The sequence below is a fragment of the Protopterus annectens genome, chromosome 8.part0, assembly GCF_019279795.1.
Source record: "Protopterus annectens isolate FY-2018-M chromosome 8.part0, PAN1.0, whole genome shotgun sequence".
Lineage (NCBI taxonomy): Eukaryota > Metazoa > Chordata > Ceratodontiformes > Protopteridae > Protopterus > Protopterus annectens.
The window spans coordinates 799,589,653-799,608,457 of NC_056741.1; the positions used below are offsets into that span (position 1 = coordinate 799,589,653).

At 38.3% G+C, this 18,805-nt stretch overlaps 1 protein-coding gene across 1 annotated transcript in view; it reads right to left on the reverse strand.

Annotated features, from left to right (window-relative positions):
• The window catches only part of PLXNA3 (plexin A3), a 1,436,523-nt gene that overhangs the window by 242,791 nt on the left and 1,174,927 nt on the right, over positions 1-18,805 (reverse strand). Inside the window, exon 16 of the mRNA XM_044080266.1 lies at positions 18,630-18,800. Within this exon, the coding sequence (XP_043936201.1) occupies positions 18,630-18,800 (171 nt within the window). The remainder of the gene's footprint in view (positions 1-18,629; positions 18,801-18,805) is intronic.

Sequence of the window (18,805 nt, forward strand, 5' to 3'; positions counted from 1 at the left end):
CTATCTGTCCCTGGAGGAGTGACCTCAGCACAAGAATCTTGTAGTTTATTGGCCGTTTTGGGCTAATTTCTAGCTCTTTTAAGTTCCCTGTATAAAAACCTGCTTTGGCGCAGTTTTTCGCTTGTTCCTACTCAGCAACAGCTCCTCATGGTCCTGCAGCGTGGTGCCAGCAGCAGAGAAATGAAAAGAGTGACTGCTTCCAAGATTTAACTATATTTTGCTGCTATTATCTGTGCAACCATCTTTCCTCGCCGAAACGCGAGTTTAATTTGCTCTTTTGCTTGTTTTAAGCTTGTTTTTTGTGATTTCCAATACCTGCACTTTTAAAAGTTTGTTTGTTTGAATTTAACTGTTGAGGCTGCTCACTCAAGTGCACTAGCCTGTGTTAAGATTTTACTGCACTGTTTCTGCTGTTTGTTCTGCTAAAAAAGAAAAAAAACAAAAAAAATATCCTTGTTTCCTGCCTTTCCTGACCTAGAATAGTCCCTAATACAGGCATTGCTGTATTCTGGACTTTAGAATAGTTCCTGTGTTGCCCATTTCCTTACTTGGATAGAAGGAAGCTTCTTTTTTCACCAATGGGAGTGGGGAGCTTTGAGCAGCCTATCTGTCCCTGGAGGAGTGACCTCAGCAGAAGAATCTTGTAGTTTATTGGCTGTTTTGGGCTAATTTCTAGCTCTTTTAAGTTCCCTGTATAAAAACCCGCATTGGCGCGATTTTGCGAATAGCACAGCATCGGGCAGCGCCGCTTAACCAGGTTTAAACAATTCTCGGCTCCACAATGCCTGCTCTTCACTTTTTCCCTTAGATCTGCTCTATTCTCTCAAGTAAAAACCTATTCTCAACCTACAACCTAGCACTGCTCTTATAAGCAGTTATATAAGTTAGCACTAATAAACTAATAGCACTACCTCCTCATATACTCCCTTGGAGTACTCGTCCCCTATTGGTCCTTTTTGTCAGCCATAAAGGAGTTACTTATAATTTACCGGCATGTCCAAAGGTCAGTTGCTAGTTTCCTCTCCAGTCCAGCTGGTGAATCTTGGAATCCTGAGGCAATGTTACAGCTGCCTCATGTACACAGGCAACCCTCTCCTCCTCCCAACAAGTACTAATATATATTCGAGAGATGCAACCATACAGCCAAACTGGAGGTTAAGCTCTCTCAACACAGTACTGGTGCAGCCAGTCAGGAGGAGAAGGTAACCATACACACCACAAATCCAGTCACACATAGACCTACCACATCATCAAACCAAACACATAAACACACTAAAACATACTCGGAGGCTCTAAATACAAATCTGCCTAAGCAGCAGTGACCTCCAAAGCAGACATCCAAGCAACCTCCACCGCAAAACAAAAAAAGTGAAACACATACTTCACATAATCAGTGTGCCAAACAGTCACAGCCCTTAAGGCCAAACAACACACCTGATACACTTGTAATAGGTGACTCTATTGTCAGGCACACTGATGTCCCACTCACCAGGCTGAACAAGAAGAAGGCCCCGGTGAGCTGCCTGTTGGGTGCCAGGATCCGCCACATAACACAAGCACTCAAGTCATTCCAAAGCAAGTACAAATATGACTCTGTCATTGTCCATGCTGGTGTGAATGACCTGAGGCGTACCTCCCTGGACTACATGAAAAGGGACATAGAGGAGCTCTCAGATCATGTAGCCCAGACAGGTATGACCCTGACCTTGAGTAGCATCTTACCCTCACCAAAAATGATGCCACAGTATAAAGAAAAAAATGATAAATTTTAACAACTGGCTAAAGTTCTGGTGTCATTCAAAGGGGATCCAGTGTCTGTCAGCCTGAGATGACATGCTCGACAAGCCACATCGCTTCACTAGGGACGGCTTGCACCTGTCACCTCTGGGTTTTCGGATACTGACAAAGGCTCTTGCCACCCCCATAGTGCCTTTTTTAGGCAAGGCTCAAAAGACAAACCCACCTCCATAGACAACACAAGGAAAAATAAACTAAGGGTAATGCTACTCAACGCCAGAAGTCTAAACCTCAAAATGCAAGCACTTGAAGCTCTCCTCAGCATGGAGAATATCGATGTCTGTGCAGTAACAGAGACCTGGTTCAAGGCTCCCGAGAGCACCCCAGCACATACCATGCTTTTTGGCCCTAAAACTCGGACCAAACCACAAAAGGAGGGGGAGTATCCATATTCATCAAGGATACCCACACCTCCAGGTTAGTGGCACTGCACGAAGCATCGGAAACCATCCATGTGCAACTAACAGTGGGCAAAACTGCCTTTCAGTTTGTAGCCTGCTACAGACCACCATCCCAGACTCTGGAACCTCACGTGGCTTTCCTAAGAACACTGGAGAATATGAAGGTCTCTCCAAATACCTTTATATTGGGTGACTTCAACTTCCCTAACATAGACTGGGAGCACTACTCAAGCCCCAACAACCTAGCCCAGAGGTTCCTAGAATTTATAAACTCAAATGCTATGGAACAACTGGTCACCACGCCTACAAGAGGGGAAAACATACTGGACCTGATCATCACAAACATGGGGACTCTATGCTCTGCACCAGAGGTACACACCTCATTGGTAAGATCAGACCACAAATTAATCTCGCTGGACATCCACATCCCGACCCCACCACCACTCCAGAAAACCACAGTAAAAAATTTCTCCAAGGCTAATTTCACACTTCTCAAAACCGAGGTGAATTCACTCAAAGCCCCCGGGCCAGTGGAAACTACGGCCCAGACTGCAGAATCCTTTATAAATGCATTCTATGGACATCTTCAGGAATGCATGGATCATGAAATCCCAAATAAAACCAAGACCCAATCCTCCAAAGGCAGGCGTCCTGTCTGGTGGACCACTGCCATAAATAAGCTATACAACAAATGGAGGAAGCTACTGCAGGATAGAGCAAAATCCCTCAATAAGAAAGCATCACTGATCAGTACTAGCAAAAGACTACGGTCCCTCATAAAATCTTCCAAAGCCAGCTTCGAAAGAAAAATTGCACAAGACACTAAAGATAACCACAAGGCCTTCTTTAGTTATGTTGGAAACCTAGGTGGCAACTCCCAGATATGTTCGGAGTTAGTCCAAAATGACAAAAAATACACTGAACTCACAGACATTGCCAATATCCTGGCGGATAGGTTCAGTGCAAATTTCTCCCCCCCCCCCCCAAAAGAGCAAATATCTATCCCAGCAGAGAGTTGTCCCCCTGTCATCTCAGATGCTCAGGTGGGAGCTGCCCTCTCCAAAGCAAAAAACACAGCATCAATGGGACCGGACGGTGTCCCAGGCTGCGTCCTACAGAAGCTCCAAGAAGAGCTAAAACCTCATATTAGGTTACTGTTCAATCTCAGCCTTACTACAGGATATGTACCCAAGGAATGGCGTACAGCAACAGTGGTCCCACTCCACAAAGGTGGAGCCTCAACGGACCCTGGAAACTATCACCCCATAAGCCTGACTAGCCTGGTCTGCAAAGCTATGGAGTGGATCATCATGGAACTCATAAACAAAGACATTGGGGAATTACAGACGCTAGATCCTACACAATTCAGCTTTGCTAAAGGCAGATCCTGCCTCTTGAACCTGGTGGACTTCTTTGAAACAGTCACCAAGGCCATTGATGAAGGGAAGATAGTTCACACAGCCTACCTGGACCTTGCAAATGCCTTTGACACCATACCCCACTCTGGCATCATAGATAAGCTGTCCAGCCTAAATATTAGCCCCTATGTCATAAGATGGGTTGCAAACTGGCTCAAGGACAGAACCCACATGGTCAGAATTGCGGGAGCCATGTCAGACTCTAAACCTGTTACAAGTGGCGTCCCAATGGGCTCAGTCCTGGGACCGCTCTTGTTCGGTATATATTTTTCAGAGGTAGAGGCCAACATGGGAGGACTTTGGCTGACCAAGTTCGCAGATGACTGCAAACTGGGTGCCATAATCGACTCTCCAGCTGACACAGGAATCCTCCAAAAGGGTCTCACAGAGACGGACAACTGGTGCCAAAGCCATGGCCTAAAACTAAACGCCAAGAAGTGTATAGTCATCCCCTTTGGGAAAAACAAAGTGCCCACAAACTACCACATAGGCGGTAATCCATTAAGTACGGAGGAAGTAATTAGGGACCTGGGAATCCAAGTTGATAGTAATCTCTCCTTTGACAACCATGTTGCCAAAGTGGTTAGAAAGACCTTCTACATAGCCCACCTTATCATGAAAGGGTTCACATCTAGATCAAGAGAGGTCATTGTGCCCCTTTACTCATCCCTCATCAGGCCCAAAATTGAATACAATGCCCCGTTTGGGATGTACCTTACCCGACACCTGCAGCAACTGGAAAGACCACAAAAGTACCTCACCAAGAAGATCAAGGGTCTCAAACAGATGACCTATGCTGCCAGGTTAAAGAAACTCCAGCTCTACTCAGTTTCATACCGCCTGCTTAGAGGCGATCTGTGCCTGACGTATAAAGCCATGTCCAACCCAGAATTAATGGACATGCTCCACCTCAAAAAATCCAAATCCACTAGAGATAGAAGCTCAAGGGACTTGAATCTCAACACAGAAATTAATAGGACATGCTGGAGAGACAGATTTGTGACCCAGAGGCTTCCAGCACTCGGGAATAAAATCCCAGTCCATATTAGGCAGAGCCCCTCACTGACTCTCTTCAAGAGAAATCTTGACGAGTGGATGGGAGATCGTACGTTTACCCCGGGGATCACTTCTGTGTCACTACTAGACAGAGGCACAGTAAACTAACCTAAAAAGGGCACAGTAAAACCCATTTTTAAGGGGTGGCGAAAGCCAAACACACTCTGGCTAGGCTGATAAATGCCCTAGGGCATATAGCCTAGTATCAACCTATGAACCTATGAACCTATGAAATACTTTCCCAGTGTGGGAAGTACAGAGATGGGTCTAAAGTTAGAGGAGGTATTATTCTTTTTTTTTTAGATATTGGGGTAATAATGTTTTTTTTTTCCAGATGGGGAGAGACATTTCAACAAAGATATAAGCTGTAGATGTGCATTACGGATTTTATTTCTTAAATTGTTAAAATACTTAGCATTCATAAATCAATAACTGGATAAGACCTGAATGGAGATATGATCTTATTACACGCAGACTGATACAGGTTCAAGAGTTATTCCTCTAAGTTCTTGTAACAATAATTGTCACAGAACTCACTGTGAATGGATACGGTACACTGTGCAACATCCAACGCAGTTGAAAAATTAATGAGGTATTTGACAAAATGCATATTATGGTAGCTAAAACTGTGTTTTAATTCAGTGCTGATTTTTAGTTCAGATTGTTTTCCTTTTAGTGCCTATATAACTTACTATTTGCCAGATTTCTTGTGACTCTGTCTGTCCGCACAATACTGATACATATACTGCATCCTTATGAATTATAAAGTCTCATTTCAGTGCCGCCAGAAAGACGAGGCATGTAATAAGATATAGGCACATTCTAAGAGGCTGTGGAATATAGTATATTGCAACTACTGTATGACAATTCTCCACTTTCAGTACTAGCAAAAGACACACACACACACACACACACACACACACACACACACACACACACACACACACATTTATATAATCCCCATACATGCAAAGTCACAGAATAGTGATTCTCCATATTAGTGAACGTTTGTGCTCGACATTTTGAGTCAATATTTTCTGGTATGAATTTTCTGAACATTGATAAAGCATATATTCCTACGCTACACGTGGTAAGATCTAAAGAAAACGAAAAGGAATATTTTTAGAAATTGTTATAAATGACTCAGAACCCATGATTAAAATCAGTTTGTGGACATTCATGAAGTATGTGTAAAATAGCCCATAAATTTTTTATGAACTGTGCATGAAATATAAATCCTCAAACCCTTATGGAAATAATTGTTTATTAAAACATAAAGGTTAAAATTCTGCCTTAACTAATGGAAACCTTTCAACTTGCTGTTTACAGACGTCATATATCAGTATACATTATTATTTATAACTTCGGAACACTAAAGCATCTGACATACAAATTAATTTTCATTTTGAATCAGCACAGTAGACTGCAGTTAAAGTGTCTGTATCAGTGTAACTAATCAATTATGTTCACCAAGGCAATTACTGTGCAGTAGCATGTCTGTTGCATACACGTGCAGACACTAAAGTATAGTTAAATAAGATGAAAAGGAAGCAACAAGCCCAGAAGTGTTCCTGTTTTAAGTATAACAGCAAAAAGCACAGCCTCTAAAAATGTGAAACTCTAATTTACTTTTTAATTCTGTTTTATCATCGCTAATTATGATTTCCAGTGGGAGTTTATTTCAAGGAGAGCTTTAGCTGTTTGTGGAACATGTGTATCTTCTACTGACTTGAACTTTCTAGGCCTCATTTGCAATGGATGGCCTCTCATGACTTTGCAATCAATTTTAAATCTGAAACCCAATTTGCAGAATACATAATTGTCCTTTATGAGACCATGAAATAATAACAAATCCTTATTATGCATCTAGTTTCCATGGTTATTAGATTCAGTTGGGTTAAGTGTTAGTTGCAAGTCTGATGTTTAGTAATGCAAACCAACTTAGCAGACTGGTGTTGTACTCTTTACCGACCTCTTAATTACTTATAGGATAAAAAGCAAGACTCCAAGGTTTTAAAATAAATCTTGCATACATTTCATAAGGCAATAAACCTGCCTTCGCATTTCCCTCTTAATGTGCAGTGTAACAGATCACAGCAGTTCAAGGAATTTATGATCTTTTTTCAATAGTTTATGCACAGTGATAGTATAAATAAACAATGTTATAAGTTTAATCACTTCATGAAAATTCTCTATGAGTTCTATAACCCTAGTGGCAGAAATTTTGCCCTGTGAGTAACTGTAGCTACATAAGGGTCACTCATAACTGTTCATTAATATTCATAACGTAATGAGCCTTGTTAAATATAGGAAGAATGCCAAAAAATACAGACAATAATACATATATCAGTAAATCTGACAGAGACACATTTTTGAAGCAGTTTCTTCTGTGTTTCACCTTTGTCAGATAACAAAGATTTGATAGATGTCTCAACATCTGCATTTGTGGAACCCTCACTCCTGACTAACCCTAACATTTTTTATTCCTAGATTAAAGGGTATTTTCACAACTGCTACAGCAAGTTATTACCACAAATGAACCAGAAGGCCTTCTATGAAGCGGATAAAATATATTGGACTTAGTCTATCCTATATATACATAAGTGTATAAAAAATAATGTGAACAGTCATATTCACAGTGGGGGATTATGGGTGGGAGAAGATCCTTTCAAACAGCTACTGATACAGAATTAGCCCTCATATTTTTCTAGTACATTATTTTGAGAGGACTCTGACACAAGTCCTTGCCTATAGGAAACAATTTCCAGTAGTACAAAAATGATCAAACCAAAGAAAAGTTAGATAGACAAGCACCAAGACAATGCTTAGGCCATGTTGCCTTACAGGATGGTTTTCTCAAATAAGGAGGTTCGAGCTACAGTGCTCAGTAAAAGAATGTAGTGAAAAATATACACAAATTCTGGAAGCAGACACAATGGTTAATAGCTCCTGTACCTGACTGTCCTTTTAATGCAGTAGAAAGAAACTGAAAGGCTTCTTTATGAGAGAATGCTATGTTGGCAGCCTGACTCCAGTTTTACAAACACAGCAGAAAATAAGTATAAAGCTTTGTTGTTGACAAGCCTTGTCTGTAAATTAAAGACTCAAATCTCGTCCAAACTGGAAAAAGGCACCAAGAAAACACCTTCTCCCCTTTCTCAATAAGTGATTAGCACTCACTTTCTAAATACCTTAGCTGTTAGACTGAAGGAGAGAAAGGGAGACTGAGAATGAACATATTAAAAGGGCATCCACAACAAAAATACCCAGCTAAGATAACTTGACCCTGAAGTTAAAGAAATTCTCCCCTAGATACTTTTTATTGTAAGTGCCATTCTTCTAGTTTTAATAATTTGAGGAGGTGGTGGAAAGCCTCTTTCTTAGTTAAGTGTGTGTGTCTTTCGGCTTATCCTGGTTAGGGGTCGCCACAACGGAACTCCGGTCTGCTAATGATTGGCAGTGGATTTTTACGTGCCAAGTTACCAGCCCTGATGCACAACCTTCAACGAAGTCACACCCATTCACGCATGCCTCCACACAGAAGACGCTCTAGCTGAGAATCGAACGGGACAACGTCTTGCTGTGAGGCAACAACGCTACCGCAGCATCACTACCGTGGGTTAAGGAGACTGCTAAATGATTCTTAGCCTGATGACCATAGTGCATGGTGAGTCTAGTCAGAGTGAGTTAGCTTTACTGTGCTTCTCATTTCAAATCACAGTCTGCACAGATTCTCAAAAGAAACAATTTTAGTAGACTTAATAGCATCTGCAAATGATTACCAATGATGAAACCAAAGTGGAGCATGTGTCTGTATACATTATGCAAACACACAGGCGAAAACAGAGCTACAAGAAATGTTGCATTATCAGTTCAATCCACAAAGATAATGCATTCTGTTTTCTAGTATGCTTTATACATTTCTCTAGAGTTCTTTCCTCTGTGAACAGATGGCTAAAAATCATTCTAGTCTTGCCGTCAGCACAATGAACCATAGTTCTCATAATCCATTTTGGGAGGGGGGCATCCTGACTTAACTGGTACACTGACTGCTGCCTTGCCCTCCTAATTTGCACGCTGACCGGCCTGATTCTGATCCTGACCACCCAGCCTACCTAACAGGTTTCATTAGAAATAGTATGTGTCTGTCCGGTCAGTTTTCCAACTGATGTGAAATTGTTTCATTTGGCAATTTTTTTTTTTAGTTTGAAAAAAGGAGCATGCATTACTGCATCTCAGAATTAAATTGCATGTGCTAAGAAAATGGTTAATTTTCTATTTTTTCAGCTTTATTGCAGTGTAGTCCACTTACTCACTGCTCCTACTCAAGTGGTTTCAGACCTTTGGAGCGCAATGTAATGGCTGACTCTTGGGTCAGCTGCTGTACAGCTGCTGCTTCTGCTGATGTCTCTCAGATTCTCAACTGTGTCCACTGCCCTCCTGTGTCTTGCCTGGGTCGGTGTTACTTCTTGTCTTGTGTTACCTAACCTGCCTCAACTGCCTGCAGCTAAGAACAGAAAATTGTGATAGCACAGTCAGTACTGGAATCAGTCAGATACAGTCACTGTGTTGCAGGCACACCAGGCAGCAAGAGTTAGCTGGGCATTTCTCTTACCTACTCTCACACTCCCTCTCTCTTTCATAATCACACACTGAGAGTTGATTTGAAAATATTTGGTTTATCTGCTCAATTTTTTCAACTGTTTCATTCTAAAGTGAGTTTATTTTTTTAATAAATGTAAATAAATAGGTTGCTATTCAGGTGAATCTGAATGCGTATAATGTAAAAGAGAAGAAGTGTGTATGACTGCATTTGAGAAATGAGACTTTGATGTATGGACAAGCCACAATGCACCCAGGGGTACAAATCTGCACTGGTACTTGCTTGCATTTCCTGTTTCACTGTCGATATGTACTTTCAGTGTAATGCTGGCTAAGTTGGGTAGTTGCACTGTCTTTCAAAGCCTCTTTTGCAAATGAACATAGCATAGATCTAGATGTTATTCATTTCATATACTTTCCACTTCAGGTGTTCTGTTGGGTCTATATTACAAAATTAAATGTTTAGCTTTTTGAACAGCTAAACGTCAACAGCTAAACACTGAAACCTTAAAATCACGAATGGCCAATACCGCAAAGTTTTTCTTAGGGAAAAAATTCACTTGGCCATTGGAAACTTATACAAACCTTAACCTCTAATTAAGTGGGGAGGCAACCCCCCCATGTGGGGGGGCTGTGCCCCTCCACACTCCCTAACTAAATATACCAACTCCAAAATTGCTCTACATTCAGGAAAAGGGCAACTTCCTCATAATGGCCAAGCAAATTTTCTCCCTTGGAAAAAATTTGCAGAAGTGGCTGTTCGTGGTTTTACGCTTTCGCTCTTTAGCTGTCGACATTTAGGTGTTCGACAAGCTAAGCGTTCACTCACGTAATATAGACCCGTTCTGTTTTCCTTTCAAAAAAAAAAAAGAAGTGACAATAATGTTGAGACTGGAGAGTGGAAGTTCTGCAAGAAAAGAAAAAGATAATAATAATAATAATAATAATAATAATAATAATAATAATGTTCTGGGTTAAAAAGGTAGAACCCTGGACCATAAAACCATCAGGTGTGGTGGGTGTGAAAGTAAATGAGAGTATCTAGACTGCTGTTTATAATACAGACTCGTTAAATGATCTGCTGTGATTATTCATATCAAATTAGATAAAAAGTAAATACATTTCAGACAGACATCACATGAAATCTGGGAAAAACCCAGGTTACATATTTAGTATGGAAGGTGAAGAAATGAATTGGAATTTTGGAGACATGTCAGTGATTTTAAGAAGAAAAAGTAAGCTCAGGCAAACACCTTTTAAATTTTATTGAACCAAGACTCAGTTATAGATAAAACAGTTCAAATACATAATAAAGTGATCCATAGGGAAGAGAAAGACTGAGGCTGTTAAGTGAATGCATTGCTTGACACTGTTGCTAGAGAATATACTGTTCTGTGGTGGATTCTGGTGCAGAGTTTGAACAAACATAAAAACTTATGCAAAGGTTTGGAGTGTACAGGACTTTAAGTTACTGCATAGCACATCTGTGTCTATTCAAGAAAAAAGCAGGGCAAATTAAATGAATCTTTTGCATTCCAAAAGATAGCAGCATTCATTGTGTCTTATGAAAATATAGAAATCTCTTACACTAAAGAAGAGGGATGCCATCTTAGGAATGCAGCCAACCTGAATTGTATGTAACTCTTATATCTTCTAAAAGTACTAAGATCTGGGATAGAACTAACCCCCCAGCTGTTTAAATGTGGGACATGTAATTATTGTAGATACATTAACAATGGTACCTATGTTACAGTAACCCATTTTGAAAGAGCGATAGCCTGTCTGGGTCAGTTTAACTGTAACACTAAGATGGTTGTGTACTTAGCATCATGCTTGACATATCAATCTTTCTACATAGGTAAAACCATCAGGGAGAAAAACAGAATACACTGACCTCATGGATAAAGGTTGGTTCTCAAAAATGAAACAAAGCAGGAACAAATGGTGTAGAAACTGAATGATGATACTACTTATGAAAGGGTATCCAAAAATCAACTGAACATAGCCTATGCAAAAATTGATTGTGAAATTTTTGATATGTTATGCCAGGGAACTATTACACAAACAGAGTTGGACTATTTGTGGGTTGGAAAGCCAGTGATTTTGACCATGTTTGGGATCCCTAAGATCCACAAAAATGTTGCTGACCCACTGATGAGACCTGTTGTGGCAGCTCATGGTTCGAATATGGAATCCATAGCCGCTTTCATTGATTTTTCATTGTAAACACCTTTTGGACAACATTAACCATATTATTCATGACTCTTGGCATCTTTTAGAAGGGGGGGTGGAGTTTGAATTTGATGAGGACATTTAGTTTATTGTCATTGATGTTGTAAATTTATTTTATGCTATATCACAAGAAGTAGGTATTTAATTGTTTATGGAGTGTTTAACACAGGATAAAAAACTATGTAATAACAACATTAATTCACTTGTTAAGTTTATGGAAATTGTTTTGTTAAATACTTTAACATTTGAAGGTGAACTGTTTTGCCAGACATCAGGTATAGAGATGGGAACAAAGTGTGCTCCTATATATGCCAACCTGGTGCTGAGTGGGAGAAAAACTTTCACCTCCCCTTTTTCCAGTTGCATCAAGGTGTATTATAGGTTCCTTGATGATATACTGGAATTTTGGAAAGGAGATGAGAACATTATACTGGAATTTATTATGTATTTGAACAACACAACCAATTTTTTTAAGATTAGCGTATGAGATACAGAGACAATGCATTAATTATTTGGACATTTGTTTATACAAGGATCTGGCAAACCACTGTTTTGGTTCTATGATTTACAGAAAAAATACGTATTCCAATTCCTTTTTACATTTTAGCAGTTACCATCCCACTTTTCAAAAAACAGGGATAGTAAAGTGACAAATGGTCTGGTTATCGAGAATAGTTAGTGATGATTTGTTATTTATTAGAGAAATGGACACTCTTGTAATTATTAAAATGATAAAATGAACAACCAGCCTACAAGGCAGAAGAATAAAATCAAGTTATTTATTCAAAATGAGATAAAAAGGGAAGCGATCTCACACCAACATCCAAGTTACTTAAATACAAAGTTTCAATGTCAATGGTTCAAAACACGTGATCTCAAATCCAGCTTTAAAGGTACAGATTTGTTCAAACCCATACCCCTGTCAGTCTGTAATTCAAGAATCCATTTGAGCTCTAAACATTCTGTTCTAGTAGTAATGTCACTACCTCTAATATTCAAATCAAGCAAACATAAAACTAAAAATTCAAAAGAATGCTCATTACTATATGTTAAAATATGTGTAGAAAGAGCATTCTTAGTATCACATCTCTTAACATTATAACAATGCTCACAAATATGATTTCTTAACATCTGATTCATCTTACCAACATAAAACTGTCCACATAACCTGCAAACTGCTAAATAAACCAAATTATTGTTCTTATAATCAGCATAAAAGTTGAACTTATAGCATTTTTTTGTAGTCAGATAGACAAACACTTGTTATCACTTATATATTTGGACATTTCCAGGATCTACAAGGAAAAGTCCCCTTTATATCAAATTTATTCATGCCCTTCCTGAAGGATTTATAGCACAGCATTCTCTTTAAAGAGCTTTTGTACTTAAAACAAAACTGAGGCATCTCACCCAATAGTTCCTTGTATCTCTCATCTGCAGTTAAAATATACCAGTTCTTTCTAATAACATTACATATGAGATCTACTTCATTTGAATAAATAATCTTCATCCTTAAACCACTAAATTTGTTAGGTGCAGTAACAACTACACCATATTGTTTTGAAAAATAGGGTTTTGCAGAATCTTTCTGATGCCCTAAAACTTCATCACGAGCAATAGCAATCTCTTTCTTATTATAACCCTATGCAAAAACTCTTTTTCCAGCTCAAGAGTGAAGATGAGTGAGAGGTATAGGTAGGTGCAAGTGGAAAGAGATTTTTTTTTCCCTTACATGAGCATGGTGGTTTGAAAGAGAGAATAATTCTACCTGAGACATTTTCAGTGGGAATGGAGAACAAGTTTCTTGTTTCATATTACAAGTAATGCACACAACCTCAAGAAAATATTACTTGGAGATGAAAGGTCTAGGTAACTGACTCTATTTACAGAGTATTTGTTGGATTACACATACGAGATAATACAGTAATGTGTATAGTATTTAATAAATGACAAATGCAGACTACATTTCATGTAGTTTGGACCCACAAATATGTTAACAGCTGTGACCAGAGGAGAGAAGTTGTCTTTGAAGAAAAAAAATATTTGCTACATTATAATGTTTTAACTTTATGTTAGACAATTGAGTTGATGATGAATCGGCCTACAAAAAGGTAGATGCTTTATGTGTGTAAAGATGGAAAACAGACTATAATGTGTGGCATTGCTAGATGTTAAAATAAAGTTCTAAGGACTTAATTTTCTCTTTACCACATGATTTTGGCAAACAACTATTATTACTATCCAAGCAGATTTGAGGGGAAAATGGTAATAACAACTGTATATCATCATTTGAAGACATACTGTTTGAGGATGCGATATACAGTAGTTTGCTAGATATTTGTTAATCTGTTCAGCTATGGTATGATAAAATTAATAATCAATAATATAATTTTAAGGCATGTTTTGCTGAATAAAACATCTCTTAGGACATAGGAAAATATGAAGGTATATTTTATTTCATGATGAATAGTTTAGGCAAAGGGCTGTTTATGTACATTTCTGTTAAAATGTGCACTTGATGAATGTAGAAATATGGCTTAAATTTCATAGACTAAAAATGCACAATAATTTTCCTGATATAAATAGAACATTTGGGAATACTGCTAATAAAAATAGGTGGGGGATGAATCTATCATTGCAAAAGTGAAAGTTCACAATTTGATACATTATATACAATAAATTAAGAACTATTTTTTGCAGTCTTGTGGCTATAAAAACATTCTTTATGTGTGCAGTTGATGACAGAGCCCTAAAACAAGATGTTACTAGTTAAGGAGAAGTGTTATACATTTTTGTATATTCTTATTTTTGGGATTAGCATATCAATCACGATGTGAACTGGGGGAGGTCATACTCATTCCACGATTGTTTTCCTGTGTGTGTGTGTGTGTGTGTGTGTGTGTGTGTGTGTGTGTGTGTGTGTGTGTGTGTGTGTGCCCTTTTAAATGGATGTGCTGTAAGCACACAAATAAATTAAAATATCTTTTTCTTTCCTTTTTTTGGTTTCAGTAGCATAAAATCAATTTGTAGTTATTACTGTAGTTTTTCAGTACAGCATGGCAATTATGTTTATATACCTTTTCTTTTAGGGAAAATGAGTAATTTTCCATTATAAGATGTTATTTTCTTCATAGTTTCTAATTGCCAATTTGCAATTATCATCTGAGCTGCCAAAATAATTTTGTGAATGCACTTTATATTGTAGGGAAAGCCAGTATTTTTTAATTATAAGATATTATTGCCTTTATAGTGTATCACTAGGCAGATTTGTGAAACAGTATAATATTTTACTTAGCTCTAACTGTGTGCATTATTATACCCAGTTCTGCTATATGTGGTTTGCCATCAGGAATATTTCTGAAGCTAAGTGTACCACTGTATGCATTTCTAGGCATTTGCCTTATTGTACTCAGTTTTACTACATATTGTTTTGAATCAGAATTTAAATACTATAGTAGGAGTAAAATATACCACAGTGTTATTTAATTAACATACGGTGTGACTATGACACTTTGTGCTTAAAAAAATTGACACATTTTATGGGAGATGTACAGAAGATGAAGAATTATATAGATTTTGTTAAAGAGAAAAGGGTTATGTTATATGCACATTTTTTTTTAAATAAGGTGAGTAGAAAATGCTCTTTACCCTCTCTGGAGAACATGAGAAGGATGTGTAAGCTGAAACTGACCGATTTTTTGGAAGTGAAGCATTTGGGAATATAATAGCTTAAGTTAGTCATATAGTATTACCTTCATAGTCATGAGGTTGTAAAACTCCCCTGCCAATCATTTTGTGGACCGTTGTTCCGCTGTGGCGACCCCTAACCGGGAAAAGCTGAAATAAGAAGAAGTCATGAGGTTGTAAAAGACTTGTGAAATTGTCAGTATATGAGTGGTATTTGTTAAGAAGTAGCGTTTTGTCTATTGGTGATTCTGATTGGTGGATTTTTTTTTCAGGACTGAAGCGGTGGTATTATGCTGATTCGCAGGTAGGGTAGTTCACTCAGTCTGTAAGGGGGGTTATCTAAGGGGAACTGGACATTTTTAAATGAGGTTACAAAATGTAACGGTATTCCAAGGATGGCCTTTTGAAGGGGCTAGAAAGTTATCTAGAATTTATAGTGCAAGTCAGTTGCCATAGAAAGTATCAGGATGCCATCATTAGCTATGAAACTGCATGTTGACCTGATACAAAAGAGAGAGTAGAGGAAGAAAGGAGATACCTTATTAAAAGTTAAGATACAAGAATGGGTAAGGAAGGAGAGGTTTGGGTCTTTGGCACTGTATTGTCTAGGGGCAATAAGTTAGGCACATTTTGCCAATATACTGACTGAGGGTCCTAGTAGTACTAAGTAGAAAACATTGAATGATAACATGTATTTAAGACTATGGTAGATAATTTTTAGCAAGGTTTTTATCAGTTGTACTTCTAACTATTAGTAGGAATGTTATGGGACAGGAATTTGACAAGACGAAACTGAATAACAGGATTAGATTATGTAACAAGGAGACATGAACTGGATATGGATTTGGTACAGAGAACATGTATTCACTTAAGTTGTTATGCATATAAATTGGTATTTATAATGGAAGGAAGATAAGTTGGAAGTAAAATGCTAATAGCTGTCAGTTTTACTTCTAGGACTGTTAAAGAGTACATCTTTGTTAATGCAATGGCAAATATATCATTAAGGTTGTGTAATCTGCACATATCAGTATGTTAAGGATTATGACGGGCAGTAAGATCATAAACTGTAAGAAATGAAGGATGCTAAGAGTCATAAGATCATATGTCATTGCCTGAATAGATATGGATCCTATCATTATCCTTATCTTAAAATTAGGGTTTAAGGATCAATTAAAATGATTTTTGAAAAATAGATAAAGACTGCAGGCAGGAATGGCTGGCTGATGGTTTTTTTTTTCATGATTTCATTTCTGCATTTTGATTTTGTATTCCAAGTTGATTTTTTTTCTTTTCTTGCCTGTGTATTATTGGTATCATTATTAACTGCATGTTTGTTTTAAATAAAAAGAAAATCCTATTCTTCCCTGATAAATACATTGAGTCTAACATTTGCATGACTTTCCACAAACAGAGACATGCAAGATTTTTGGTTAACATCTCTCAGCACCTAAAGACTGTACCACACAAACAGACACACTCATACCGTACTTCGGTGTCAGTACTTGGAACAGTATAACAGTCACCTGTTGAAGGTATAGCATCAACAGCCTCATAATGTTAATAGGAGCATAGGCAAGTATGCTATGAGCTTAGCCACAGACATTTAACTTTGTTAACCCGAGACACCAAATAAATATCCACTCTTTCTGACCATTTCTAGGTTTAAGGGTTCCATACATAAAGTGGATGAGGATTAAATCATAAACATGAGAATAAATCAGGATTCACTGACTTTGGGAAAAAATGGTACTGCCTGTGAATGCAAGTTGTATACTGAACAGCAGCAAAAATAAAATTGTTTTTCTTGCAGTTATTTTCTAAAGTGGCAATAACTAAATAAGTCTTTAAAGGAGTCTTCTCTAGAGAAGTCATAAAATCAGAAGCAGCATTGTAAAGACAACTGACTTTGAATAAAAGGACTGGAATCAGGATGTGTCCAGGCCCCATAAACAGCATTATTCAAGACTGCAGTTATAAGAGAAATGGATTGTTAACATTTTCTTGATAAAAGTCAACTATTAAGGCACTTCTTGGGTAATGGTCGGGGTGTTTCCGCCAATCTAGTGGTTCTTTTATAATCCTGCAGTGCCTTGCCAGAACATAGATTCTCCTGAAATAAATCAGTGGACGAAGATTCATCATCTCTGTTAGTTCTTGGGTCATCAGACTCGGTAATGAGTAACTACTTTGAAGGTAACAGGTAAAAAAAAATAAATTTTTCTAAACTGAATGTGATAAAACTGCTAGTCACCATTAATGGGATATGCTAAGCAGTACAAGAACAAAGAAATGGAGATCAGGTAATAATGCAGGTGAGGAGACGGACTTCAGCGAAACCACTGCTGGCACACAGACCTGCATTTGAAGGGACAGGAACCAACAAAAAGGGGGCTTGTGATGCCTCACCTCAAAGTACCGTTTGCAAAATGTTCTCACGTATATGCCTGATTGGATTGTATGATGTGGAGAACAAGTCTTCATAAACAAGTGACAGTACAAAACTGAAACAGGCCCTCTAGAGAGACAATAATCATTTCCATTGGACAAATCCTCAACACTAGTGACATCCTCAAAAGTACCTTGTGCAGAGCTGGCTTTAGCATCAAGCTAGGGGTTGCTCCCAAGAAATGCTCCTTACTACATAATTTGGGAATCAGACAAACCTGAGGACATATACCCATAAATTGACTTTTTGCTAAAAGAAGAAGGAACAGCAAGGAAGCAAATATAGCTGAATATCTATCAGAATCTGAGTAGAAACCAAGCTTGAGACCCTTAGGACTGGATTCCTTACCTTTATCCCCTTACCTTAAACTTACCTTAGACTGGACCACACTCAGATGTAGCCAGGTAAGAAATCTTTGGATGTTCTTTCTAATAATATTGCTTCCGAATCCCCTCCTCCCAACTTCAGCTCTGGAAATATGGCAAGAGGCAGGAGAAAGGAAGACCTCAAATATACCAGCAATTGTTTGAAGTGACATTACTAAACTGCTGTTACAAATGAAAAGCTGCTGCTGATCCTGTTTTAGTATCCGTTACTCAGTAGGTTTGGGAGGCATATGCTTTTTTTTCTGTTAGCACTGGATGCAAGTACTTTCCTTTAACAACTGCAGAGGGAAAATGTAGACCGTATTTGCGCAAAGCAGAGAACAGTAACCAGTTACTGTGACCATATTCTTTGACCCAGTAGGAAGAGTTATCGAGACAATCTGGGAGGGGAGAAAATGAGGTGAGAAACATGTCGGGTGAGTGTTGATTAATGAAGATAAACCCACCAGTAAGAGCTTGCACTAGCTATCCTCTTAGATCAAGTGCTTCCCCTATATTCTCCAACTGAACATTCTGAAACAACAGGCATACAAATTCCTTATTAACAACCTAAACAAAAGACTGAGCTACTGCAGAATAGACACAAAAAAAATTATCTTACTTAAAAATGCTCCAGCCTGGCTCAATGTTTGAAATTGTAGGATCCTCTGAATAGCTGTAATATGCAGCAGGGTTCTCAATTTCTGCCTTGTCAATCTTGAGCATTATGCTAGCTTTTCCAGGACCAGAAGCTGAAGCTGAAGAGATACACACAATCTCCTTTGAATTTCTCCTGAA